The sequence below is a fragment of the Sorex fumeus genome, unplaced genomic scaffold (assembly GCF_029834395.1).
Source record: "Sorex fumeus unplaced genomic scaffold, SorFum_2.1 ptg000047l, whole genome shotgun sequence".
In the NCBI taxonomy this organism is placed as follows: Eukaryota; Metazoa; Chordata; class Mammalia; order Eulipotyphla; family Soricidae; genus Sorex; species Sorex fumeus.
The window spans coordinates 42,124,735-42,152,733 of NW_026606104.1; the positions used below are offsets into that span (position 1 = coordinate 42,124,735).

At 44.3% G+C, this 27,999-nt stretch overlaps 2 protein-coding genes across 6 annotated transcripts; one reads left to right on the plus strand and one right to left on the minus strand.

Annotated features, from left to right (window-relative positions):
- The first annotated feature begins 814 nt into the window (after nt 1–814).
- MTFR1L (mitochondrial fission regulator 1 like) lies at nt 815–16,381 on the plus strand. 4 transcript variants are annotated; one of them, XM_056123282.1, is made up of 7 exons: nt 815–899; nt 4,161–4,295; nt 4,870–4,974; nt 7,958–8,067; nt 8,273–8,484; nt 12,932–13,253; nt 15,266–16,381. In XM_056123282.1, the coding sequence occupies exons 2-7, from the start codon at nt 4,272–4,274 to the stop codon at nt 15,369–15,371; spliced, it is 879 nt and encodes a 292-aa protein (XP_055979257.1). In that variant the 5' UTR covers nt 815–899; nt 4,161–4,271; the 3' UTR covers nt 15,372–16,381. The 4 variants fall into 4 exon arrangements, with proteins under 4 accessions (XP_055979257.1, XP_055979261.1, XP_055979258.1 ...); XM_056123286.1 differs by having other exon boundaries at nt 12,968–13,253; XM_056123283.1 differs by having other exon boundaries at nt 818–874.
- Nucleotides 8,661–27,999, minus strand: AUNIP (aurora kinase A and ninein interacting protein). 2 transcript variants are annotated; one of them, XR_008793708.1, is made up of 4 exons: nt 27,897–27,999; nt 20,059–20,197; nt 17,263–18,274; nt 8,661–8,671 (listed from the first exon to the last, which is right to left on the minus strand). XR_008793708.1 is itself a non-coding variant. In XM_056123280.1 (3 exons), exons 1-3 carry the CDS (start codon nt 27,975–27,977, stop codon nt 17,436–17,438), a joined length of 1,059 nt encoding a protein of 352 aa, XP_055979255.1. In that variant the 5' UTR covers nt 27,978–27,999; the 3' UTR covers nt 17,026–17,435. The 2 variants fall into 2 exon arrangements, 1 of the variants encoding a protein (XP_055979255.1); XM_056123280.1 differs by lacking the exon at nt 8,661–8,671 and having other exon boundaries at nt 17,026–18,274.

Consider the following 27,999-nt stretch of genomic DNA (forward strand, 5'->3'; position numbering starts at 1 on the left):
TGACATGTGTGTGGGCTGTGTGCTGTCTTCCCAGGAAGGTGACCTCTCCTGGGCAGCTCCAACTTGCGACCTCTGAAGCCAAAGAACTGCAGTCTGGGAGACAGAAACAGCCATGTCTTTCAGGCAGAAGAGAGACTGTGAGTCAGGCCTGGATGCCAGGGAGATCAGGACAGTGAGAATCTGAGGACACAGAGTGGGTGAGTGAGCCTGAAAGGAATTTCTCCCAATGCATCTGGGATCTTGCCCAATAATCCACGGGAATGTGTGATCAATCACTAAATATAACTTCTGTTTATGTTTGTGACACCCACAAAGGCTAAAAAGAATAGAGATCTACAAAGCGCTGCAGGGCAAGGGTAAGAAAAAAAAGAGGTCTATTCCTGCTGAAGACTGTCAGGTTTGGGCAGGGAACCAGACCAAAATAGGCAAGTGGGGAGAAGCATTAAGCACTGGGATGAGGATTTTCAAGTTTACTGTGGGGTGGGTGCAACAGACACAGCAGGATTTGGGGGCGGAGCAGCGACAGTCACACCTCGGCTTCCCTCTTCGCGGGGGCGGTGGGGAGGTAAGAGGGAATAGTAGTAAAGAGGAGAGAACAGCAGAGCCATCAAGATTCTAGAATCCACCCTTCGGTCTACTCCGCCCTGGGTTCCCATCCCGCGGGGCGTGGTCTCGAGGGCCCGCCCTCCGCACGTGCCGCCCGCCCACGCACAGCCCCTCGCCCCGCCCCCAACTGGGCCCGCCCTCCGAGGGCAAGCGGGGGCGCGGCCCGCTGCGCAGGCGCGAAGAATCGCTTCCGGGAGGCGGGCAGCGGAAGCGGGCGCAGCTTAGTGGAGCTGGGCCGGCCCGCTGAGGTAGTAGGAGGGGCCGCGAGGTGAGTCCCGGATCCTGAGTCTGAGGTGAGTCCGAGTCTTGAGGGCCGGACCGCCGGCGGCGCTCAGCCTCACGGCCCGGCGGGAGACACAGCCTAGTGCGGAGAGCTGTGCGGGCCCCGCCGTTCCGCTTCCCGCGCCACTTCTCGCGGGATCCGCTGCTGCCGGGCGTCTTTAGGCAAGGGAGGGAAACTGAGGCCCCGAGGGATCGCAGCTCGCCGGCGTCACCCCGCGACGGTGGCCGAGTTCCCCGGGAGGCCTCTCGTGTGGGCCGCGCCACGGCTGCCGCTTTCAACCCCCGGGGCGCGTCCCCGGGCTCAGTCCAAGGGCCGCGGGAGAGAACTTGGCCGACCTTGGCCCTGCGGGGTCGGGCTGTTGCCGGCGGCGGGAGGCGTGTCTCGGCGGCGGCGGCTGCCCCCGGGAGCCGCGTTGCGGTCCCCGCGGGCCCACAGCCCTGCCTGCGGGACCCGGTTCCCTGGCGGCCGGCCGGCTGGCCTGGGCGCCCTCTCTCCCGTGGACAGCAGCGTGACGGCGGCCTCGGCAGGGCCGCAGCGGCAGCCGGGCGGGGGAAGCCCCGACCGGCGTGGATCTCATCCGACGATCCCGTTGGTTTCTTAAACGGAAGCGTGAGTGCGGTCCCGGGGGCGATTCTGGTCCTGGAGGACGCGGAGGGAAGTGCGGGGCGCTGTGTCGGGGGAATGTCCGGGAGCGGGCTCCTCGGGGAAGCGAGCCCTGCAGAGGGAGCTGAGCCGAGGGAGGCCGGTGCCGGGAGCCGGAGGAAGCGAGGACCCGCCGGTCTGCCGGTAGGGAGGCGTGGCTGCCAGGGCCCTGAGAACGAACGGGTTAGGTGTGTGCCCAGAGAAAAGAGGTCGCGATCCGGCAGAATGCCAGGGAGCCCGGAACTGAGCCCGTGAGCTCCAGCCTGGCAGCAGGGGGATTCAGACTGGAAGCCTTGCACCGAGCCGTTAATGTTAGAAAGACCCCTCTGCTGTCCCCGGAGTTAGACTCGACAGACTCCGAAGTTGTTCAGAGATTAAGTGGTTAAGTGACTTAAGTCAAAAACCTGGGGAAGCACTGACATTCCGCGCAGTGCCTGGCCGGCAAAGGAACATAGATAAACTAGAGTTGAACCCACATACGAGGCAACAGAACCTGGATCAGAGTTGTGCTTTCTATTGGCATTGCCGCAGAGTGACCTCAGCCAAGTCTTGACCTCTCCCCGATTTCTTTCCTTCTATGCATCTTAAAGCAAGTGAGATGTCCTCTGTCAAGCAGAAAAGAGGTCACTTCTCTTGAAAGAAAGTTTTCAGAAAGGGCTGCTTTGGAGGACTAGGGAGGCAGTCCTTGATTCTGCGGTGACTTCTCACCCAGATATTTGCACCCATTATAACTTTACCAAAAGCAAACAAACCCTTGCAGGTCTTTCACAGTCTCTTTACTTCTCAGCTTTCTGTCTTTACGGTTTTTTGTCTTCCTGTTCACCAGAGTACCCTGGGACTAGGAGGCCAAACTCACCTGGCCACTTACCTCGGAATTTTATTCTTAAACTGGGTGGTGACCCTACATGGGGTTTTGTATTGAATACAGGGATCACAAAAAAACTTAGCTAAATAATTTATGAATGCGGACCAAAAGTCAAAATCAACTGGAGCATTTTTGGCAAGCTCACCTTTGTTGCATTTCTCATACGCAAAGAGGGTTGTCAGGAGAAAAAGTCTTAAGAAATCCTCATCTGGTTTCTTTCAATAGGTGATAATTCACCTTTGCCAGTTAAGAATTGGCTCTCTTACACCATTCATAGCCCCTTCAGTGATCAGCACAGGGCTAGCACACATTGGAAATCCTTTGGTGTTGGATGAACAATAGAATTCATGAGTTCCTTGATTGCATCTGTTCATCATGCAAGAGCAGCTAATAATAATGCAGTCATAAGGGCTGAAAATGTGGCTTAAAGTGGTAAAGCATATGCCTTGCATATCTGAGGCCCTTCATTCCCTGGCACCACACACACCCCCACACAGAAATCCAGTCAGGAGTAACCCTACCCTCAATGTGCTCTTCAATTGAAGTTCATCCCTGACTCCTGAAATGAATTTTAAAGTGCTTAATAAACTGTTAGGACACATGTCTTGAGTCTATGCAGTACTGAGTTCTGGTGTCATTCATTGATACCAAATATAAATAAAATGCCATTTGACTAGGGATATAGCTCAGCAGTAGAGCACTTGGTATGTATGTGTGAGACCTTGGATCCAATTTTGGGGGCTGAGAGGGTGGTTCAGTTTCACGGATTGACCCTAAGATTGACCAGTAGACAGTAGATGACTGAACCAGTATAAAATAATTTGACTCTTTTTCCCTGTAGCCCAGTAGACTGAGACTGCTAAAACTAACTGTTCATTCTTTTGTCTTAGTTCTGTTCACTAGGTCCCAGCAGTGCCAGACTGGGTGGCACATGCTGAGCCTTTTATATCTCATCTTTAAGTGTGAACATTGGACTCTGGACGGAGCTGCAACTTGGCTTTCCCCCATGTTCTTGTCATTATTGTTATGGAGATTATTCCTGGAGGTGTTGGGGGAGCTATCATGGACATAATCAGGCCATGCTAGGAGTAGGGAGCATGTGATATGAGGCTAGAACTTATAGCTTTACACATGCAATGTATGTTCTCTAGCACTTGAGTCACATTCCTAGCAACTCCCATGAGCTTTTTTTTAATAGGGCCCACTCCTGGCAAAATTAGGCTCTGTGGTGTAGGCGCAATGGTTCAGTCCTTGAGCCCAGAGCTGCAGAGATAAAACACAGAGCCAGAAAGATAGTAAAGTTAGTAATGCACTTGCCTTACACATGGCTGACCTGGGTTCAGGCCCCAGCATCCCATAAGGTCCTCCAAGCCCACCAGGAGTGATTCCTGAGTGCAGAGCCAGGACTAAGCCCTGAGCACCAGTGTGTGTGGCCAAAAAACAATGACCTTGCACATGACAGGCATGCGCTCCATTCTTTTGAGCTGCATCTCTTGGCCCTCCCATGAACTCTTGAACTGCCACAGTAGTTTTTAGATTACTTAGATGTCTAGAAGTTTCAGGAAACAGGGCCCAGAAAGGCTCCCAAGGTGATCCATGACCATGTAGCAAGCCTGGAGCAGAATTTTTGAGGTAGATTCAGAGAGTCATCATTGGGTGAGGTTAGCTTCTTCGATTTATATTTTGCACCCTATAAAACAGCAGAACAACTTGTGGGGCTTGTATAATTGCCATTGAGTCCCTACTATGGGGATTGTTTCACAGGAAGTGAAATCTGGTGTTCCTTACGATGGCCTGATATGAAGGAGCTACGCTTCCAAGCCCCCAAAGCTGCTGTGTGGCTGCCTTGTCCTTCAAGTGCAGAAGCTGGTTGAGATGTCGGGAATGGAAGCCAATGTGGTAAGGAACATCATTATCAGGGCAGGAGTGTTGTAGGGAAGGCTTAACACCTGGCATGCCAAAGTTACAAGCCGAGAAATCATTTCCCTTTCCTCTAGAGGGTTAGAATTGGGGGAAACTACCTTTCTACTCCTGTCCCCTAGTCAGAACCAGCTATGATTGGAACAATTTAAGAATCAGGATTTCTGCTTTTTCCACTGTAGAGAAGGAAGCCTGGGTGATCCTTACTGTAGCACTGTCCTCTCATTGGAAAAGGAAGCCTGGGTGATCCTTACATCCAGCTAAATCCTAATCCTCCCAACGCTGACTTTCTTGACAGCAGCAGATGACCCCCTTAAGAGTTCATTCCTAACCCCTTCACTCACCCTCCCAACAGTGACTACCGTGACAGCAGTAGGTGACTTAGGTGCTGGCCAAGGTGAATGCTGGTGACAGTGGAAACCTACCTTCATTCAAAACTGAGAACTGCCTTACTCCTGTAGCATCCCTGGGAGGGAAAGGGGTTGTGTTGGGGGGGAGGGGATTATAGTTGGACTTCTCTCTGAGTTTGTTGCTGTCCCTGTGTCTGCTCTAGACCATCCCAATCTGGCAAAATAAACCCCATGGGGCTGCTCGCAGTGTAGTGAGAAGAATTGGGACCAACCTGCCCCTGAAGCCATGTCCTAGGGCATCCTTTGAGGTAAGTACTCTTGAAAGGGAGGAAGGTGGATTATGCTGTTTCTGTTAACCAGATTCCTGTTTCTGTTACCCAGGTTGCCAAGTCATGTTATTTACCTGGTCACTTCTGCATTTTGTCAAGAAATAGTTTGCCAAAAACATCACTGTCTTGTTTCATACAAACTTTTGACAACAGACTTCCATTTTTCTCAAAATTTAATCTTTGATACCTCTGCTCAGATTTCATTAAGTCCATCAACCTAGTTTATTAGAGCAGGCCAAAGCCTTTAATGAACCATATCACAAGACCAGCCGTAACACTGAAAACTCCATTTTCTTTAACCAACTCTAAGACTTGTCTACTTAGCCATCTATTTTTAGCGTTTCCTAAGGCCATTACTCCCTATCCTTTCTCTTAAGTCTGTCCACTCCTTTTTTGGAGGGCTTATATACTTATCTCTTTGTCTATACGCCATTAGCACCCACTCTGCTAGAGTTTCTTTCAAGTCTCCTAGACCCCCTTTTGCAGTGGAAACTAACATTCATTAGTTGGAGCCTCCTCCTTCTAAGACCTAATGGTTAAGCATCAGTTCTGGGCTATATGTTTAAGGTGTGTATATGTGTTTGAGGAGATGGGACATGAAAGAAAAACTTCAGCTTTCTAACCACCCACAGAAATATATGCCTGAAAAGATGTAGGTCAGGTGGGAACAAAATGAAGTTGTTTGTGTGTCAAATGCTGAGTTGCAATGTCTGTGAAGCAACGGGATCTATAGTTAGAAATGGTGTCAGGATTAGAATTAGAGCTAGGAAAAATGTTGGGGGTAGTATCCCAATTATCCAGAATTGCCTTGAAGAATATGCATAGGATGTTTGCCCTAGTGGCCTCAAACATCAGAAACAATGGGAAATGCACAACTGGGAAGTATGAAATGACTGGATACTGTGGAGTAGTCAATAAGAACAGGTGTGTATCTGAGAAGTACTAGTACTAGATAACACTAAGCACATACTATGTGCCAGGCACAGTGCTAATAAGTTCTTTAACTTCCAGTAACAGAGGAGCATTTGACTAATCTCAGAAAGCAAATAGTCTTCCCAGATGGCATATCTTAGCAGTATTTCTGGTTTAGTGGAAAGACCTATGTAACCTTGGACTATCATTTCGTTACTATGAGGCAAATGTTCCCTATCCAAAAGCCAAAGCTACCAATTCCAGCTACCAATTTGCAGCAGAAAAATCAGAATTTAAGATATAGGTGTGTACTGAGAAATTACTTAAAATACAGTAATTTTCCTTATATTTTAAGAAATTTGTTGTTTGTTTGGGGGCCACACCCAATGATGCTCAGAGTTTATTCCTGGCGGTGCTCAGGGAACAATATAGTATACTGGGGTTTAAGCCCAGGCAGACTGCATGCAAGACAAGCACCATAGCTAATATACTATTTCCCTAAGATACTATTTAATATCTTAAAATAATATATTATTTTAAGGAATCTTACTTATTTTTTAAATTTATCCATATAAGATTGTTAAATAGTGGAAAATTTAAAAGGACAAAGAAAATTAACTATAATCACATAGTCATGATTCAACAACTATTAAAGCCATTTTTTCCAGATCTTTGTTTTGGAGGATGTGTACTCTCCCCAGCAGTGTGTGCTTGCCCAAAGACCACTCCTAGAGATACGTGTTCCGGGCTGTGAAAGCCTGACAGTTCAATGCTCATGCTCAATGATGCAGTACTGCTTGGTGCCACAATAGCCATACCTGGCAGTGCTAGGGGGAAGGAGGGATTTAATGCAAATATAAGCTTTAGCTCTTTGATCTATCTCCCCACTCCTAGATGGATGTTTTTAATTGATGTAACATACAAGACTCATATGCATGTTTTTGTATTCATAGCCAACACAGGGTTGAAATCCTCATAATTAGTTAATAAAGTATCAGTTAACTGCTCTATTCCCTGGTTGTTGGAGATGAGGGGATGATTTAGGGAATCTTATTATAATTGCTTTTGTATAAACTATCACTCCTTTTTCTTTAAATATTCAAATTATATTTGCTTAAAACATGGTGCTGTAATAGCATAGATCTCAACTGCAGAAGTGTAAAGAACTAGCTAGGAAAAATTTCTGTCCATGTAACATATTATTGATGTCCTTGCACTTACAGTCTTATAAACCAGAGGGCAAGACATTCTTAACGAGTGACCATCTTTTTTAAAAGGTAATTCTAACCCAAGTGACTTAAGAACTCTGCTCTCAGCGAGGGTCATGAAACTTTTTCTTTAAATAACCTGGATGTGTGCCACCCCACTATTCAGTTCTGCAGTTGTAGCTTAAAAGCAACTACAGACAACATCTAAGTGAATGGATATGATTTTTTTTCCAATAAAATGGAACATATAAAAACAGGCTGTATCCCTGCCCTAGGCCATGTTTTGCTAGAAGCCTCACAATTGATCTCTTCACTCCTGTCCATAGTTCCGACAGTAGCCAAAGGGATCTTTTGAAACTAAAGATAAAACTTAAAATTTTATCCTTACTTAAAAATGTCCAGGGGTTCAATTTTGGTCTTAGGTCCTAGCTCCCAGTTCACTTTCTAACTTCCCACCTCATTTTCTCTGTTCCTGCCAGGCTGGACAATCTGTTCACCCTTGCTTGCGGGCTCTTATTGAAGCCAATTTATTCTGGGAATCTTTTTTTTTTTTTTGCTTTTTGGGTCACACCCGGCAATGCACAGGGGTTACTCCTGGCTTTGCGCTCAGGAATTACTCCTGGTGGTGCTCAGGGGACCATATGGGATGCTGGGAATCGAACCCGGGTCAGCCGTGTGCAAGGCAGACACCTTACCTGCTATACTATTGCTCCAGCCCCATCTGGGAATCTTTCCCCCTCTTCTAGGGACCTCGTTTGTGTTAAGTTCCCCTCATAAATATTTTGCAACCGCTAATTGTCTCTTCATGATGTTATTAAATGGTTAATTTTGTTTCCCTATAGACCTTGCCCAATATCTCTGACTTATGTCTGAAGGATGTGCCCCCAGTCCCTACTCTGGCAGACATTGCCTGGATTGCTGCAGATGAAGAGGAGACATATGCCCGGGTCAGGTAGCTAAGCAAAGCTGGTCTGCTGGGGAATGGGAATCATCTTCCTTGATGAGGTGGCAGCCAGCCAGGAGAAAGCTTGGGACAGACTGAAAACAGTAAGGATTAAAAGAATATGGCTATGTTAAACTTTCTATGAATAGGTGAAGGAATTTCAGAAGGGGAACAGTCACCAGCTCTCTAACTGACTTATATTTCTTTGGTCTAGGAGTGACACACGGCCCCTGAGGCACCCCTGGAAACCCAGCCCTCTGATTGTTATGCAACGCAATGCCTCAGTCCCCAACCTTCGTGGGTCTGAGGAGAGACTCCTGGCCTTTAAGAAGCCAGCCCTGCCAGCCCTAAGTCGCACCACAGAGCTCCAGGATGAGCTGAGCCACCTTCGCAGCCAGATTGCTAAAATAGTGGCAGCTGATGCAGGTAGGAACCCTTGAGCCAGGGCCAGAATGTAGGAAGTTGTTGAACTATAGAGATAAGAATATATGTGTAAGAAAAATGATGGTCCCTTGTTCAGATGGAATTTAGGCCTCTAGTTCTGGACGTTCTGTGAGGTCAAACCTGTAGTCCATAGATGGCTAGGTTAGAGACAGAATCATCTTTTTTTAACCTGTGACACTAGGCAGATTCCTTTCCTTGACCCCAAAAACCCACACCCTTTCCAAGTGTCTGTAAGATAGTGTCTTCCATGAACTCTCAGCAGCATTCCTTTTCAATATGACATAAGTTCACTAATGCTGAGAAACTAAGCAGATCATTATTACTCTGTTTTGGGGAAGCCTTCTATCAGAACAGCGAAAGGTTCTCAAGATTGATTTGAAAAAGAAGTCTAATTTCAGGAATTTCCAAAGCTCACATACTAAAACCACAACTAGATAGGATCTTAGCAAATCTTCATAAAGGAAAAGAACATGTTGTAGCCAGGCTTTAGGATAATAATTTTTTTCCCACCTTGGTTTTGGGCTCAGGCTCGTTTAAGGGCTACTGTCAAGCATGCTTGAGGACCATACAGTGCTGGAGATCAAACCCAAGGCTCCTGCATACAAGGTGTGCACCAGTGCTTTGAACTATCTCCCTGGCCAACTTTAGTGTCATTTTTGAAGAACTACTTCATGTGAAGCATGATTTCTTTTCAACCTTTTTCTTGCTATTAAAAAAATTTTTTTTCTTTTGGGTCACACCCATCAATAATCAAGTTATTCCTGGCTCTGAGCTCAGAAATTACTTATGGCAATGCCTGGGGGACCATATGGGATGCCCAGGATTGAACCCAGGTCGGCCACGTGCAAGGCAAATGATGTACCTGCAGTGCTATCGCCCCAGCTAGCAACTTTTTTTAAAAATTTGAGAGGGGTGAGCCACATATACAATGTTCAGAACTACTCCTGGTTCTGTACTTAGGGATCACTCCTGAAATACTCAGGGGACATATGCAGTGCTGGGGATTTAACATGGGTTATCCACTTCAAGACAAATGCCTCTGTACTATTTCTAGTCCTCACAAAACAATTTGAATCTGATGGGTTGGCCAGTACTAGAGAAATAATAGTAAATCTAAAATGTGTCACAACTGTATCTCCTTGTTATCCCCGAGCTATGGGAATTAACAAACATATATGCTCCAGCGGGCACCAGTAAGGTCTCACAACAAATTGTGAGACTTGTTACTGTTTTTGGCATATCGAATACGTCATGGGTAGCTTGCCAGGCTTTGCCATGTGGGCAAAATACTCTCGGTAGCTTGCCGGGCTCACCGAGAGGGGCGGAGGAATCAAACCCAGGTTGACCATGTGCAAGGCAAATGCCCAACTACTGTGCTATTAGCAAGAAAAATGGGTATTAGGAAAGAGTAAAATAGTTTAATGTAGATGACATGTAAATACCACAGGACTACAACTTAGAAGTTCTGAGGGCAGGAAAGCTTTGTTCTTGTATCTTTTATATTTGGGACAAGAGACTATGATGCAAACTCAGAGCCTCTGTCCTGCAGGTCATTTCTCTTTGGAGTCTCAATGAATTTAACAGAAGGTTGTTAAAGTTTTCCATAAAATACCATTGCCCATCTTCTTTGATTCTCAGTGGAAATCTTATACTATTAATCTCAATGTTTTTTTTAAAAAAAGAAAAGTTTACAGATTGTTAAATAACTTCCTCAAGGATACAAACTAAATACCTGGACTAGGACTCAAAGCAGAGGCCATGTGTCTTTCACTGAACATTAGGCTCCAAGTATCACTATAACAAGGAGTTGTGAGACGTTACTGGTGCCTGCTTGAGCAAATCGATGAACAATGGGAGGACAGCGCTATAGTGCTATACTAAGATGAAGATATTGAAGGGCCACCTAAGTGATGCTCAGGAGATCAGGAGCCCCCACCAGTGACTCTTGACCAACCACATTGGTGATTTAATGCAAAGGCCCAAGACTGGAATACTACTCAGTTCCTGCAGTGCCAGGGGTATTCAAGCCATCCCAGCAGTGCTGGGGGTGGGGGGGTGGGGGGACGGACCTCTAGAGCTTCACCTGGCAATGCTTGGGGAAACCATATGGTGCCAAAAATCAAACCTTAGGCATGTGCCCTAAGCACTGTACCTTCTCCCAGCCCTGGGAAAAAGACATCAAATGTTGAAAGGGGTATGAGGAACAGGGTTAGTGGTTGGGAGGCTGTGTGCTCTAACACCCAAGAGTCACCACAGAAAAATGAACACCTCACATTGAAGTCACTTGGGTTTTGACACATATTTATTTTGCCCCACAAATGTCAATACTTATTTATTGGATTTGGGGCCATGCCAGACAGTGCTCAGGACTTCTGACTCTGCAGGATCAATGATTACTCCTGGTAGGGCTCTGGAGATCATATGGGATGCCAGGGATTAAAACTAGGTTGGCTATGTGCAAAGCAAGTGGCCTACCCACTGTACTATCACTCCAACCCAAATGTCAGTGCTTCTTGTTTTGTATTTGGGGGTCACACCTGGCAATGCTCAGCTCTTACTCCTGGCTCTGCACTCAGGGATCACTTCTAGTAGAGCTCAATTGACAATATAGGTTGCCATTGATCAAACTCTGGTCAGGTGTGTGCAAGACAGTTGCCCTACTTGCTATATTATCTCTCCAGCTCCCAGATGTCAGTACTTTTAGTAGTGTTCACATCGGAATAAAAAGACTGTCCACAGTAAGCAACCCTCAGCATTCATGAATAGCACACAGCACTGCAGTAATGCAGTTAGATGCCAAATTTATATTACACCATCAAGTGTGGTTCTCCGATTTGTACATTGACAGGTTATCAAAAATACCTTTAAACTCAATTGTCTCATCACTACCTTGCAAAATATCCCGGGAATGATTTGAGCTTGGAAGAAATGGAAGATACTAAGCCTGCCACACTTCTGAATGTAATTTGAGTGGAGCAAATAGACTCTGAATGTTTCTTTGTGGAAAAATATATTTTGTCTTGATTGAGCTGGAATATTTTTTTCCTGATAATTCAGTAGGATGATTGAATAGAAGTTCATTTTCACAAGAAACACATTTTAAAAAATGTTTTGGGGACCAGATAGAAAGCATAGGGGTTAAGAAAAATGCCCTGCATGTGGCCAACCCCAGAGATCCCCAATATCAGTGATCCCCTGAGCATTGCTGGATGAAGCCCTGAAGTCTCCTAAGCATACTAGGATGGTCCCTGTTATCTCATATCCCAGGGCCCAAGCATAATAATACTTCTGACCTAGTTGTCCGAGAAGGGGAGGAGGGGAAGGTGCTCTATAGGTTTATGTTTTCATTCTTTATAATTCCTCCGTACAAATTTACCAAAATATAAAAGTAGAGGCCAGGGAGATAGTTCAAGAGATTAGAATGCATGCTTTGCATGCAGGACCCCAGGTTCTGTCCCTGGCACCTCACCGATCTGGAATGAGGCATAAAAGAAAGAGGGATGGGGAGAGGGGATAACACTCCCAGCCACTAAGAAACACATCCCTTTTAAGCACCCCCTTCTTTTTTTTTTTTTTTTTTTTTGCTTTTTGAGTCACACCTGGCGAAGCACAGGGGTTACTCCTGGCTCTGCACTCAGGAATAATTCCTGTAAGCACCCCTTTCTATTTCCTTGTCCATTCTACCAGATTATGCCCATCCCTCTACTTTTCAGTCTTCACTTAAGCCATTTCCACTGGATGGATCGGTGTCTGTCTTGATCAGTGGCATGAAATAGGTGGATCTCTCCCAAAATATTCAGGGTTTACCTCATTCTCTTTCCATCCTAATGTTTTCTCTTACCTAAAAAGCATAGCTCAAACTTTTTAACAGTAGAACACATGAAATTCTTAGTATTCTATTTAAAACCATATATTTAATCTTAACCTTCATATGGTAATAATAGAGAATTATATTTAAACTTTCCAAAAATCACGGAAAGGTTTTTTTCATGAAGATGATTGCTTCATCATCCAAGCAATAAGTTTATGCTTGTGATTCTTAAGATACTTAGAAATTGAAGAAATCATCGTAGCGGTAGGAGTAAGCCCTGAGCAAGGATTCAGGGAGCATAGTCAGAAACCCTAATCTGTTAGAGAAAAGGACAAGTTGAGATTTTAGTTCTGTCATTATTGCTCTGGGCTTATTACTCCATAGCCTACTATGGAACGGGACATTTTAGGACCTTGTAGTTCTACATATTTTTTGAGATCCTGGGTGGGTAAGGGGAGTGGTGGGGGAACTGTCCACAGGTTTACAGATACCATCCTGGCTCTTCAATTATACCATAGTGTAACCCCCAAAATGAATATAGGTAGTGTTTGTGGGGAAAAGATTTACTGCTCTGTTCTAGCCACAATGCCCATCCATGCTTGTTGTTTTCTCTTTCAGCTTCGACTTCATTAACGCCAGATTTCTTATCTCCAGGAAGTTCAAATGTCTCTTCTCCCTTACCTTGTTTTGGATCCTCATTCCACTCTACAACTTCCTTTGTCATTAGTGACATCACCGAGGAGACTGAGGTAGAGGTCCCTGAGCTTCCATCAGTCCCCCTGCTTTGTTCTGCCAGCCCAGAGTGTTGCAAACCAGAAAACAAAGCTACCTGCAGCTCGTCTGAAGAGGATGACTGTGTCTCTCTGTCAAAAGCCAGCAGTTTTGCTGATATGATGGGGATCCTGAAAGATTTTCACCGGATAAAACAGAGCCAAGATCTGTAAGTATTTTGATAAGGATTTCTGCTGACATATGTTATGCTGTTTAAGTTGTAGAGGAGGTTACAAAAATTGTTTAGCTAGCTACCTTTTCAGAAAAAAATATTCAGTGCCCCCAGTTGTACTCCAGACTCCTACCATCCCCATGGATCTCACCATCACCCCCAGGGGGCAGTATTGCCTATTTTAGGAAAAAGTTTTAGATCGGTATAAATGCTCTGTAGCGATAGCTCTTTGTTCTTTCGTTCACAAAACTTGCAAGCTGCCTCATGCCAGGGTGGGGACACTTCTTTGAAGAACCAGCACTTTACATTTGTTTGGGATGGTCTGAGATAATGATTTAGCCAAATTTTTTACTAGTAGGCATTTTACAAGAAGGCTCAGACTCACCTAGATTCTGGATCTAATCCAAAGTTTTACTACTTCAGTTGTCATGCTACCGGTGATAGTATTCCTATGCTCCAACCTCAGATGTGGGGTTATATTATTTTAGCATCTCAAGGTGAAGTCAAGGCTTTTAAGATTCTTAGGTAGTTCCTAAATCTGGCTTCTTGACTTGTTTTTTAAAAATACAGCTTAAACTCAGAATCAAGGGGATGGACATAGTAGAGTGAGCAGGTGTTTTTTTACATGCAGCTAACCATTTTTCTCCAGCAGCACATACAGTCTGAGCACAGTCTGGAGTGATCCCTGTGCACAGAGCCAGGAGTAAGCTCTATTGCTGAGCTATATCCCTAGTCAAATGGCATTTTATTTATATTTGGTATCAATGAATGACACCAGAACTCAGTACTGCATAGACTCAAGACATGTGTCCCAGTTTATTAAACACTTTAAAATTTCATTTCAGGAGTCAGGGATGAACTTCAATTGAAGAGCACATCGAGGGTAGGGTTACTCCTGACTGGATTTCTGCGTGGGGGTGTGTGTGGTGCCAGGGAGTGAAGGGCCTCAGATATGCAAGGCATATGCTCTACCACTTTAAGCCACATTTTCAGCCCTTATGACTGTATTATTATTAGCTGCTCTTGCATGATGAACTGATGCAATCAAGGAACTCATGAATTCTATTGTTCACCAAACACCAAAGGATTTCCAATTTGTGCTAGCCCTGTGCTGATCACTGACGGGGCTATGAATGGTGTAAGAGAGCCAATTTTTTTTTTTTTTTTGCTTTTTGGGTCACAACCGGCGATGCTCAGGGGTTACTCCTGGCTCATGCACTCAGGAATTGCTCCTGGCAGTGCTCAGGGGACCATATGGGTGCTGGGAATCGAACCTGTGTCGGTCATGTTGGCTGCGTGCAAGGCAAACGCCCTACCCGGTGTGCTATCACTCCAGCCCCCCTAGGAATCTATTTCTTATGATGTATTTATTAATGTGAATTTAATCTGGATTTGACTTTGTTCCCACAGTTCCCTTGTGATATAAACGTTCTACTGTAAATTCTAGATTTTTTTGTTTTTGGGACCACACCTAGTGGTGCTCAGGGCTTACTCCTAGTGGGCTCGAGGGACCATTTGGAGTGCCAGGGATCAAACCTGAATCTATCCTATGCAAGACAAGCACCCTACACTCTCTGGTTTCAAGTTCTAGATCTCTTATTAAAATATTTTATAGTTCCCTCATTAATAGGAAATCTCCACACACCTTTTCCCCAGAATTAATAAAGGTCAAAAATCACTTCCCTGGAGAACTGGAGCAATAGTAGGGCACTTACCTCTAGCCCAGTTGTTGGAAGCTTTCTGGAAATGGCCCCTAGATTTCTGGAGCACTGCTTGGGAGCCCCTACTCCCAACCCAAGAAATGAGATCTATAGCTAGGTTTGGACTCTGGATTCACCACTTATAGCTGAGTGACTAGTAACTTTGGGCAAATTTGTTTTCTATATTTCATTTTCCTTATCTGTAAAAAGCACTGACTTCATAAGATTGTTGAGTTAAATGAGATCGCTAATTCAAAAATAACATTACTTGGATTATAAAGTACTAAATACAAGCTATTTTATCTCCAGGAACCGGAGTTTACTGAAGGAGGAAGACCCTGCTATCCTTATCTCTGAGGTCCTCAGGAGGAAGTTTGCATTGAAGGAAGAGGACATCACTAGAAAAGGAAACTGACAGCATTCAGCTTTGCAAACTCAATCTCATGCTCCTGGAATTCCTTCAATAGCTGCCTTCCTCACCACAGATGTTTCTGCCTCTCAATTAAAAAACTTCTGCAACAGTCTTGTAAAAGCTTGAGCTTGGACTGAAAAAGAAGAGCTCAATTATGTATTTCCCAATCATCACATCTTAGCAGAAGCTAAGGCCTATTTTGGAGATGAGACACTTATTACTGATAAATGTGTAGATTGGATTGTCTGAGTCTAAAGGGTGAGATAGAAATTCCTGGTTTTTCTTTACCCCTGTGTGAAATAGGTCCTAAGTGTATGACTTCACTGCATTTATCAGTCACCATAACTGGTCTCAGTGGACACTTTGTGCCCACATGTCACTCACTCTCAGTGGCTTCCTTGCAGCAGAGCAGGGCTGAGGGGGGGGATGGGGCTGTTTATGTACTTATTCACAGGTCAGGGAAAATCTTATGCTGCTCCATCACAAACCACACCAATGCCCAACAATTACCCCATTCCTCTTCTCTAACACCTTGATGTAGGAGGTCAGCCACTGGACCAGCTGACTATTTGAGTTGCTGCTGGGAGGCCTGGGCTGTTTTTTTCTTAAATGTATTTTGTAATACTCTACAACCAAATCTACCCTCCAAGGCCCTGGAGCCTCATCAGTTCCACTGATTGGAAAAACTTTCTCTTCTAGGGACTTTAGTAAGCCCAGTAGGAAAGAGAAATGGGAGGGAAAAGAGCTTACATCCTTTTGACTGCTCCTTTGCGATTGGCCAAGATTTGTACCTACTATATCATGCATGATTCAGATACCCTCAAGTCCCTTTCTCTATGGTATGCATCCTGTGTATTGAAGCACTACCTAACATTAAAGGAAGGGATTTGAAGAGATACCACAATTTCTATGTCCATCTCTTGAGTTGTGATTATCTGTTACCCTATACAGGTATAGGGTTACTTTTAATTTTAAGATCTATGAAATTTAATAAACAGGATCCTGACATATCATTTTTTCTTGTAAGATTCTGCCTTAGGGAAGAAAATTTACCTAAGTTTCTTGCCCCTTTCCGTATAGATTTACCCTAACCTCTTAAAGCAGTTTCACTTTAAAAGTTACAACACTTGCTCCTCCAGAGGCTGGTTAAGCCTCCTTAGTACCTCACCTGCAGCACAGGAAAATGCCACCTATGGTTAACTATACCTATAGTACACAGGTTTTCACTGTACCTATAGTACACAGGTTTTCAGACTCACCAGATCCATGGCAGACCAGCCATTATACTATTTAAAAGTTGCCTTTTCAAGAATAAAGTCGGTAATACTTTAATTATCATCAGAGCCAGCTTTGTAAATAGTCATTTATTTGGATTCATGCTTTTACAAAGGCTTGTCTCCCACACTGTAGTAGTATCAGTTTACTATAAATAACTCACTGTAAAAATATCACAAAAATAACACCCCCAAAAAAACTATCTTTTTCCCCATTCTCCCTGGATCCAGATTTGCCTTACTAAAACTAATGTGCAAAATAATAGTCTCGAGGGACTGAGTAAAATTATATACAGCCAGAGATAAAAACACGTCCAAAGGGCAAGGGAGATAACTTAAAGAGCTAGTGCATATTATTTTCATGCATGAGGCCTAGTTGGAAACCTAAAACTGCATGGTCCCCAGAACTTTGCTAGGAGCAACCTCTAAGCAACAAACTGGGAATATCCCCTGAGCACCCCCAGGTGTAGCATAAAAATAAAACATTCGTAATAGGCAATGTCTTTCAGGTATCTGAAAGAACGAAAATGGCTGTATGCAATATCAGTAGCTTTCTTCAGTAGAGAAATGTCTGTTCTACCTGTGGTCCCTATCTAGGATTCAAGGAATTTACCAGCCACCATGAAAGGCATAATGTCAATAGTTATTTCTACAAGTGCCACAACCTTAGTTACCACAAATAAAATGCTCAATAATGACAGCTTTACCACCATGCCTCCCTTCCCATCCATGTCAAAATATTACCCTCTCAATTGTACAAGGTCTATTCACAACCAGATCTTCCTAAAGACATTTAGATACGGTGCTTGATAACCTTATTGCCTTCAGAATCCTGGGTAAAAAGCAAATCAGATTGCAGGCTTAATTGCATGGCCCCATCCTGACACTTAGCCCGAGGGCTATTAGAGATCAGTTCTAGGTCCTGATTCCTTTTGTTGGTGACCTCTCGGAAAGGAGATCTAGAGTTGTGAGCAATGACCTGCTGGCCCTGAGAATCTGCAGTGAAAAGCTGACTCCAAGAGTCTTCATTCTTTCCAGTGTCCCAGGAAAGTATAGGACCAGGACCAGGGCTTTGTTTCACTGATTCTGTGTTTTCTCCACTCCAGGAATCCCTGTATGTTTGAAGGATAGGAGCCTGCCTATTTTCTTTAGCAGACAGTCTTCCCAATTTAGTTCTATCCAAAGGATGTTGGCTTTTACCCTCAAGAGGTTTCATGTGTCTCCCAACACCCTGATAGTTATTTTGCTTAGATCCACGAAGCCATTTCCTTTTCCAGAAAGAATCCTCTTCCTCCTCTTGGTTCAGCAAGCAAGAACTTTCCAAATCACGAATGAATGGACAAGTCAGTGAGGCTTTACTCTCTCCGTCACAGACTAAGGTGTCAGGCTGCAATGCAGATGGCACAGTCAAAACTGGGGTTCCTGTTCTGGGACAGCCATCCTGGAAGGAGTGAGAAAGTTCAACTTCCTGGATGTCTGCAGGGGTTGAAGTGGCTAAAGGGGGTGTAATGCAGTCATTCTCTGTGACCTGGACTGGATGATCTAGTTGGGTTACATCTTCTTTAGACTCTTGGTTAGTTTGATTCTCTCTAAGAGACGAAGCATTTCTCTTGTCAACACCATTTGTCTTTCCTAATAGACATGAACAAGTATTACTACATAAGAAAACAGCCCTGAGCAGGATTTAGTTGGCCTCTGAAATACTGGCTACTCTTGCTACTTTGAGTTCTTCACATACCCTTCTTGTAGCTGATCTTCCTGCTACAAGGAAGGTAAGTGTGTCTCCTAAGTGATTTATATTCCCCTACCCAAACATCAAATATATGAATGCTTCCTATCACCTACCTAGTAAAACATGCTAAACAGACCACTCTGCTTTTTCAGTTAAATTTTCATAAGTGGAATATAATTAGCATAGGGTACATCAGTTCGACTTTCTTCTTTTTATATATAATGTGTTTTTGCTAAACAGTGGCCATAGCCAAATATATACTCCTGAATATTATCCTTTGAGAAACACGTTCAATACATTATTTTATAAAATACCAAAGTTTACATTAACATTTCCAATCAGAAACTTAGTGACAGTGTGAAGAAAGTTAAGTTTCACCACTACTCAAATATTTCATGTGAAGGGAGTGAAAATACTATTAGGATGGCATTGCTCCTCTAAGAAAACCAGTAGTGAAAAGCTGTGGGTATCCAGGGCCCTGTACACTGGATATGGCATTTGCCTTGAAGACAGCTGACCCAGGTTCAATCCCTGGCATCCCATATGGTTCCCCAAGCACCACCGCGAGTAATTCCTGAGTGCAGAGCCAGGAGTAACTCCAGAGCATTGCTGCGTATGATCCAAAGGAAGAACCACAAAAGAAAAAAAAAAATGTGGGGCTGGAGCGATAGCACAGCGGGTAGGGCATTTGCCTTGCACGCAGCCAACCCAGGTTTGATTCCCAGCATCCCATATGGTCCCCTGAGCACCGCCAGGGGTAATTCCTGAGTGCAGAACCAGGAGTAACCCCTCTGAATCGCCAGGTGTGACCCAAAAAGAAAAAAAAAATGTTCCTGCATGAAAAAATACAATGGGTGTCCAGACTATCCATTTTATCAGACAAGTAATAGATCCCATTCTCTTCCTAATTAGGAAACTGACCAAGGATAATTACAAACTGACTTTCCTTTTCCAACAATTATATTGCCAAAAAAAAAAAAAAGTCTTGTGAGTTTTCAACTTTGCTTAAGAATTCAGATTATATAATAGAATTGGAGAGGGGAGATTTTTTTTAAATCTGCCCAGTTGCTCAAAGCAAAAGAGTATTTTGAGTTTTTGTGTGGGGTAGGGAGGACAGTGCATTTTGAAAGTGCATCCAAAGAAATCCTGGGAACTGTATCAAAAGTAAGAAACTCCCAACACTTTTAGTTGCTAGGGACCCTGCTCTGTAAGTCCCAGCCTCCTCTGAGGCAGCTTGTCTCTTGCAGGGGGGGACATGCAAACAAAAAAACTGCCAACTTTATTATGCCAATTTTTCCAAGAAAAAGCATCTTTGAACCTCAACTACTTTGAGAAGGTTTGTACAGAAAAATCAATTATCAATCTTACAGACTACTCATTATAGTCTATTGTGTGTATGTCCAGTTAATGACATATCTGTTCCCCTATGTATCCCAACTCCCAGAATATAACCTGCCTCACTGTTTCATCAGGGAATAAAAGTATTTAATATTAAAGCAAAACAAAAAAAAGGCATTATAAAAGCATACATACTTTTCAAAAGGGAATGATTTACTGTATCATTTCTTCTAATGGTCAGCTTAGTTTAACACAATGGTCTAATAACACTTCTCATAAATGTTCCTGCATGAAACAAATGCATACTCCCTTTTGCTCCCTGGGTGCCCACTGATCATCACCATACCTGGTTGCAATGTGAAGAAGGAAGCAATGCTGGTCTGCCGAACACCTACAGGTGGTGTTCTTCTTTGAGGAAAAGAAATTTTAGTTCTGTCTCCAGGAAAGAGTGTTAGCAGTTTGGTATTTGATGTGATTAAATGCCTCTGTGAAGTGAGAAGAAAAAATTAAATTTATTAATATCAAGACAGCTTCCGGGCAGGAGAGATTCAATAAACAGTGATCTTCGAAGAACTATTGAATCCTTTGAACTCCACATATATCCAAATCTGTAGGTAGTCTGTGCTATACATCATCTATCATTTCTTTCCACAATGATGTCTGATGGATTTTATTTTTTCTGGAATCAAATATTCTAACTATAGCCCAAACTTCCGCTTCTGCATGAAAATCAGTAATACCGGCAAAACAAACAGGATTTGTTGAAGGTATTCTAAAAATAATAGTCTATAGGTAATTAAGGATTTGACACCAGTAACATTTGATACGATCACGATCACGACCATCCTGTTGTTCATCGATTGCCTCGAGCAGGCCCCAGTAACGTCTCCTTCATCCTAGCCCTGAGATTTTTTAAAAAATGCCATATTCAAGGCTCTTTCAGGATTAGGAGAATGAGACCCATCGTTGTTACTGGTATTTGGCATATTGGGTACGCCACGGGGAGTTTGCCAGACTCTGCCATGTGGGCAGGTTACATTCGGTAGCCTGCCAGTTTGTCCAAAGTAGGAATGAGATAATAAGATGTCGTGCGGCTGCGAATGCGTGTGGAGAGTGAAGGTACAAGCAGAGGAACACAGGCATGCGGCTCTGGGGGCTGAGATCTCCAAGCCTGCTCGGATCAGGGCTGAGCATCCTCCACCCAGATCCTCCATATTCCAGTAGGCAGGGGTCACACCCACCAACTGGCCTCCTGGCGCCGTGTAATCCCATCAACGGCCAAGACCCAGAGACTATAAAACCCAGCTCCCAGAAGAGAACAGCGCAGAGTCTCCTACCCCCGTGCCTGGCTGTCCTCGCCGGGGCCCCTTGGAGGGGAGTGGGTTGAGTTTCCCTCCTCGCCCCGACCAAGGCTCCGGCAGCTGAAGACCTCCAGAACCAGCCACCAACATTTGATACATTTTCAGTAATTTTCAATTATGCAGTAGTTAACATGATTCCAGAGTTACACAACTTGAATTCAAATAATTTTAATTCTGGCACTGCCACTTACTAGCTGCAAGTTGCTTAATCCTCAAGTGTCACATTCTCATGTGTGAAATGGAAACAAAGTGCTTATCCTACATTGCAGTTGAGGATTGGCACATTAATTTACATTTGAAAAAAAGATGATGATGATGATGATGATGATGATGATGATGATGGTGATAATTTCTGGTATCAGGGTCCAGGAGATGGCTCAGTATTAGAACAGGGCTTCTTAAACTTTTTCCACTCACAACCCATTCAAGCCCAAGAAATACAACTTTGGCAAGTACTGCCAGAAACACCTCAGATTCATTAGGCAGTTGATAATGCATATGAATGCACCATGCACGCAGAGACCTTTTACCATTGCTAAATTGTTCACAATCCCCACATTCAGTTACAGGATTCTGAAACAGCAAACCATAGTTTAAGCTAGACCTAAGCAAGCTTAAGGTCACACATCAATCCATGGCACTGTCACACATACTAAGCACAGCCCCAACAGCTCTGCTGTTTGAAACAAGTAGTCAGGCACTCCATGACCCCGCCCCAATCCCCAACACCACAAGCAATTTTGGACCAAACCACAGTAGGGTGTGTGCAAGCATTAAAATTAAAAGGAGGTGCAATACCTAGTGAGAAGGTCAGCCTGATGTGTGACCCATGTAAACAACCACTAGTAAATGTGTGTGAATTTCTCAGCCAGGCATGTGTGTGACCCTGGTCACTGCAACATCAACAAAAATAACAGAAGGGAGAATTAGTAAATGAATAAGTGAGACTTCTGTATCTTCCAATTTTTAACTCCCTATTATTTTCTACAAATATTACTGACATTGTATTTTTTAAAAAATAGAGGGGCCAGAAAGATAGTACAGCATACAGTGAATGGGGTGCTTTCCTTGCACAGTCAACCTTGGTTTGATCCCCACCTTCCCATATGATCCCCTAGCACTGCCAAGAGTGATCCCTGAGCACGAAGCCAAGAGTAATCCCTGAGCACCATTGGGTATAGCCCCAAAATAAATAAATAAATAAATACACACACATATTTTTTTTAAGTGGGGGTAGCTGGAGAGATAGTTCAGCAGGTAAGGCACTTGCCTTGCCCGTGCTCAACAGTTTCGATACCAGGCATCCCATATGGTTCCCTGAGCATCACCATGAGTAATTCCTGAGTGCAGAGCCAAGAGTGACCCCTGAGTACCATCAGGGTATGACCAAAAACAAGCAAAAAAGAAGGAAAAGAAAAAAAAAGAAAAAGGGGGGGAAAACCCACAAATATACTACCATCTATACAAAGGCCAAGGTAATGAGGCCAGCCTGCCATGATAGTCAGACCAGTAGAGAGAGATTTAAACTTACCTTTCAAGTCTGCATGCCTCTTTTTCTGGGCAGATCATAAACTAATACTGCTTATCTCAAAAACAGGTGGTTTTGTTTAGAGATAAAGAAGGAAGAAGCATGTTTTCCAAAACAATGGCCACTAGCTATTGCCTAACCATTCTAACATTTAAATATTTCAACAAACATGTGCCTTATGTGATAGCTACTTGAAGCAGAGTCAGGTTTCTATATCCTGTGAAAGGGAGTCTTTATTATTTTATTTTTGTGTTTTCTGGGGGGGTGGGGGAGCATGTTTGGGCTACAGCCAGCAGTGCTGGGGCTGTCACTCCTGGTAGTGTCTAGGGACCATGTGATGCAGGGAATCAAAGTAGGCCCTTCCACATGCAAAGTATACACTCAGTCATGCATTCATCTATCTCTCCAGCCCTGGAAGTCTTTAAAGTCAGAAAAAGAAATTTGCTATGGAACCAAAGTTTTTAACAAACAACTTTGGAAACAGAATAAGAACAAGACATATTTCCAGTCACTGTGGTTATAAGGTCCTATATTTTTCAAAAATCAAAAAAATCAGTAAAGAACTAGATATTCTGAAGATTCCTGTTACAAATCAGATCAAGAGAAATGTTTTCATCTTAACATCAGGAAAGAAAATATGTGGTTTGTAATATCAGACTTAAAGACACAGAAACAAATACTGGCTCTCCTCTTCCCTATGGGATAGTTCTTCTTTCTCCTAAGGTTTTCCTAACTCTCTTCCGCACTCTCTTCTTTGTAAATTAAATTAATACTGTTTTACCACCCACCCCATTCCATTCAAGAATGCATTTTAAAGGTACAAAAGGCACAGTTTGAATGCAAAAAGTAATGAATATTTATTGCATAGTTTGCTCTTTTTTTGGTAAGTAAATTTCCCCGACATCTTATTATCTCATTCCTACTTTGGACAAACTTGCAGGCTATCGAATGTAGCCTGCCCACAGGGCAGAGTCTGGCAAACTCCCCGTGGCCTACCAAATATGCCAAATACCAGTAACAATGATGGGTCTCATTCTCCTAACCCTGAAAGAGCCTTGAATATGGCACTTTTTAAAATCTCAGGGCTAGGACGAAGGAGACGTTACTGGGGCCTGCTCGAGGCAATCAACGAACAACAGGATGATGTGATCGTGATATTTTCCCAACACACCTAAATTCACCTTTCCACAATCTATAGAAAAGAGCCAGAGATGTGCTTTAGAGGTAGTATGCAAGTCACCTTTTATTTCTTGATCAGAAATAAAAGTTCTGATATAAAACTCATTCTATATAAAACTCATACTTATTTGCACAAACTAGAGATAAAGATTCCAAAGGAAGCAAGATAATTTTAAATTGCTAATAAGCTTAGCTAACATAAAATACTGATAGAACCACTGAGGAATTATGGCTTTACAGATTCCACTTCTAGGAATTCATTCTATTAATGACACTTTTGTACCTTGGTGACAGATGATCTTCTTTCTTACTCTTTTGCCCACCACTGCCCCCCACCTTCTTTCATTTCCAAACTCTTTATTGAATGCATACATTGACAATTGGACAATTATAAAGCACTGGCTTAGGGATCTGAGAGATAGTACAGTAGGTAGGACATTTGCCTAGTGTGCAGCCTACCTGGGTTCAAACCCCAGTACACCATCCTGAACCATACCAAGAGTGATCCCTGAACACAGATCCAGGAGCAAGCCCTGAGCACTGCCAGAGGAAGGATGAGGAGGAGGAGGAGGAGGAAGGTAGGAAGGACGGAAGGCAGGCAGGCAGGCAAGCAAGCAGGAAAGAAGGTAGGCAGGCAGGCAGGCAGGCACTGGTTTAAGTCTGTTATTACAACTCAAGCAGATTAAGACAATATTACTATATATGATAGGAGCTATTCTGCATAATAGAATACTATCATCTTTATAGATAAAGAAGTACTCTTTGTCATTATGTGTAAAGACTCATAATAGGATAATACATAATATAATACATACATTATACTACTTTAAAAATAGAAATACTAATAGAGATATAGACTATATCTGGGAACACAAGTTGTGGCCTGAGATGGGAAAGAATAGTTAAAAATATTGTAAGATTTTGCCAGATCAGACTGGGGGCGGGGGGGAATCTCACTCACAAAGCTTTTGAAATAGGATTTATTTGCACAGGGTGGACCCAGTGAGCTCATGCTCTTTTGGTCTGGGCCCAGAACAAAGGTCAGAACCCAGTTTTTATGGATGAGGGATGGTACATTTGCAGGCAGCAGACAGTAAAGAAGCAGAAATTCCTAAGCATGTTACTTGCTTAGAAAGGTCAGTATGCATCCCATAGTAGCAGTCTGTTTCCAGCAGCCTTTCACTTCTCCTTGAAGGAATGGGGAGAAAGATCATTTTCCTCATTGTGGAGGAAAACAGGGATCTACTTTCCTCATCAATATTAGAGTTATTTCACTGCATACCCTATACATATTTCCCCTTCCCTTCTATACTTTATCACAGGGCTATGTCTAGACATCTACACATTTTTATGTATCACATGAATTCATTACCTATAAAAAAGAAATTCTTTTTTTTGGAAGGGAGGTACAGTGTCGTTCAGTGCTTACTCCTGGCTCTGTGCTCAAGGATCACTTTCAAGTAGGCTCCAGGGGAGCATATGGGTGCTAGGGATCAAACCAGAATCAGCTGCATGCAAGGCAAATGCTCTACCCACTGTACTATTTCCCCAGCCCCCTCAATAAATTATTAATTTTTCTTTTTGGGTCACACCGGCAATGCTCAGGGGTTACTCCTGGCTCTGCATTCAGGAATTACTCCTGGCGGTGCTCAGGGGACCATATGGGATGCTGGGGACTGAAACAGATGCCCTACCCCCTATACAATCACTCCGGCCCCAACAAATTGTGTTTAAGCTAAAACAATTTGGTTCTGAAGGAACAGGTATTTCATTTTTTATTTCTCAAAATAAGAATTATGTTAGGTTTGCTCTTCAAGTCTTTGTTCTCCTTTGAACATATACCTTGCTTGCTGTGTTCTCAATTGAACAAGCTCATCTCCCCTCATACAGTACTAAGTAAATTTCAATAAAAACTGTCTTGTTTCATTTGTTATTTTGTTCAGCAGATTGGAGCCACCTACAGAAAAGATTCTCATTCGTGGTTCAGATTAGGTTAACCATCCATCTGTAAACTCTTGCACCAAGTATTCAAATTCAGCACATCCTTCCAATCATCAATCCCTTTCTATCTGCTCAAATGAATCTCTCTTGATAATTCCAAGCCATGATAATGTTTCTGGCCTCTAAAACTGTATTTCCTCCAAACCACTCAACTGGTCATACATTTTGGAAGTGGTTAAGAGTGCTGGTCAGGGGTACAGAGAGTTAGTACAAGGTAGGGTGCTTGTCTTGCATTTGGCCAATCAAGGTCTGATCCCCAGCACCTAAGGTCTGGCAGAGCCAGGAGGTTGCCCTAAACACAGATGGGTGTGGCCCCAAAACAAAAACAACAACAAGAGTACTGGTCTACGGGATCAGGAGACAGTTTGTGGTAAAGTACCTGCCTCCAAAACATGAGGACCATCCTGGCTATCATCCCACAAGCACAACTTCCCTCCAGCACTGCCACATTCCCAGAACCACAATGAGTGAATAACCTCTGGTGCAAAAACAATCAGGTGTGTGGGGCTGTAGTGACAGCACAGCGGGTAGGGCATTTGCCTTGCACGCAACCGATTGGCCAACCAGGGTTGATTTCCAGCATCCCAGATTCCCAGGTGCTCCCTGAGCACCGCCAGGAGTGATTCCTGAGTGCAAAGCCAGGAGTAACCCTGAGCATCACCAAGTGTGACCCCAAAAAAAAAATAAAAATCAGGTGTGTGCAAGCAGCGCAATCAAATGCAAGATGCCTAGTCATCACAACTAAGAGAAAGGGAAATTCTTGCTTCCTCTTTAAGTGAACTAGTTTTTTGCTTGCTGGTCTCAAGCTTGCTTTGCTTGTTTCTGCTCCCGAGAAGTTGTTGTGTTCTCCAACACATACTTCATCCCTCTCTTCCCCTCATATCTCTCTTAAAAAGTATCAACAAAAACTACCTTACTTCCCAAAAACAAAGAACAAAGTGGTGGTGGGGGGAAGAGGGGATTCTGAAAAAAAAACAAAAGTCCTTAAAAAAAGTAATAATAATAGAGCACTGGCTTGTGCAGTAGTCAGAACTGGTCTTGGATGTCTGCCAGGCTACTTGGGCAAATTTCTACATCTTGGCCGCAAAGATTATCAATAAAATAGGTAACAAAAGCATGTGAATGAACTTTGTGAGGACCTATTACAGATAAGCAGTGTCATGTCCCTTGCAAAATACCTGACACATAGACTCAATAAATGTTACAATCACATTTCTTTTCTCCAACACTGTATCTTTCAAGAAAGAACCTGTCTAAGCATCTTTTAAAAAAATTTTTTTTCTACATATCTGTGGACTGGTTTTTTTTTTGGGGGGGGAGGAGGGTGGTGGTGAAGGAGTTAGGGTTTTGGGGCCACACCCTAAAATGCCTGGGACGAGGGAGGAAGCGGGGTGCTATTCCAGCGGTCACTCCCCGTGCTTGAGGGGCAGGGAATAGAGGCGCCCCCCACCCCGCAACTCCCACAAGCACACCCTGCGCGCGCTCTCCAGCCTCAGCTCGCACCCAAAAGATGCCGCCACCGCAAACAGCACAGAGCAACAGACACCCACCCAGAGTCCTGTCTCCGAGACTCGGCAGTTAAGTGCCAGGGACTCCGCACGAGAGCCAAACGAGGGGATGATTCCCAGCCTTCCGGGAGTGACGCACTCGCGCGGCGTCTGGCCCCGAAGACGCTCGGGTCATGACCCGGCCGACAACGTCCCTTCCCGCTGCCCCCCTTTCTCCTCTGAAGTGACCGGTTCCGGGCAAACGGGGAAGAACCGGGGCCTCGGGGCCGGAACGCCCCCCGCCCCCAGCGCCTCCGCACCGCGCTCCAGGCTCCGGCCTCTTCCCCAGGCTCCCCGGCGCCTCGAGTCTCCCTCACGCCTCACGCACCACCCGGCGGTCTCGGAATCTCCACAGCTCGCCAGACCGGCCGCCCATTTCCGTTTCCAAACAGGATTATTCGTCCTTCTGGAAACTGCAATCCCTCCTCTCGCCTCGAAATTCTCCGAGATGTCTCCCTCGGCCCCCGACTTCACTGGGGGGGGGGAAAAAGGGTCCCCGCCCGGAATGGCTGCGCCCTCACGCAGCCCAGAACCTCTCAGCTCCCCCTCCAGCGTCCCAAAGTCCCACCTGCACTTTCCTCCGCTTCAGCGCCGCCGCGTCCAGCCACACGCCGCAGGCTTCCTCCTCCTCGCGGCCTCGGCGTTTCATGGCCTCCAAGGGTCCCGAGCCA

What these genes read in the sequence shown, in the direction of transcription:
- MTFR1L (XM_056123282.1), top strand. Translation starts at nt 4,272, where the DNA reads ATGTCGGGAATGGAAGCCAATGTG. An exon ending in GTCCTAGGGCATCCTTTGAG is followed by an intron (nt 4,975 to 7,957) that starts GTAAGTACTCTT and finishes GTTTCCCTATAG; the next exon opens with ACCTTGCCCAATATCTCTGA. An exon ending in GAGACATATGCCCGGGTCAG is followed by an intron (nt 8,068 to 8,272) that starts GTAGCTAAGCAA and finishes TCTTTGGTCTAG; the next exon opens with GAGTGACACACGGCCCCTGA.
- AUNIP (XM_056123280.1), bottom strand. Translation starts at nt 27,977, where the DNA reads ATGAAACGCCGAGGCCGCGAGGAGGAGGAAGCCTGCGGCGTGTGGCTG. An exon ending in TGAAGCGGAGGAAAGTGCAG is followed by an intron (nt 20,198 to 27,896) that starts GTGGGACTTTGG and finishes CTCACTTCACAG; the next exon opens with AGGCATTTAATCACATCAAA. An exon ending in CTTCTTCACATTGCAACCAG is followed by an intron (nt 18,275 to 20,058) that starts GTATGGTGATGA and finishes CATGTCTATTAG; the next exon opens with GAAAGACAAATGGTGTTGAC.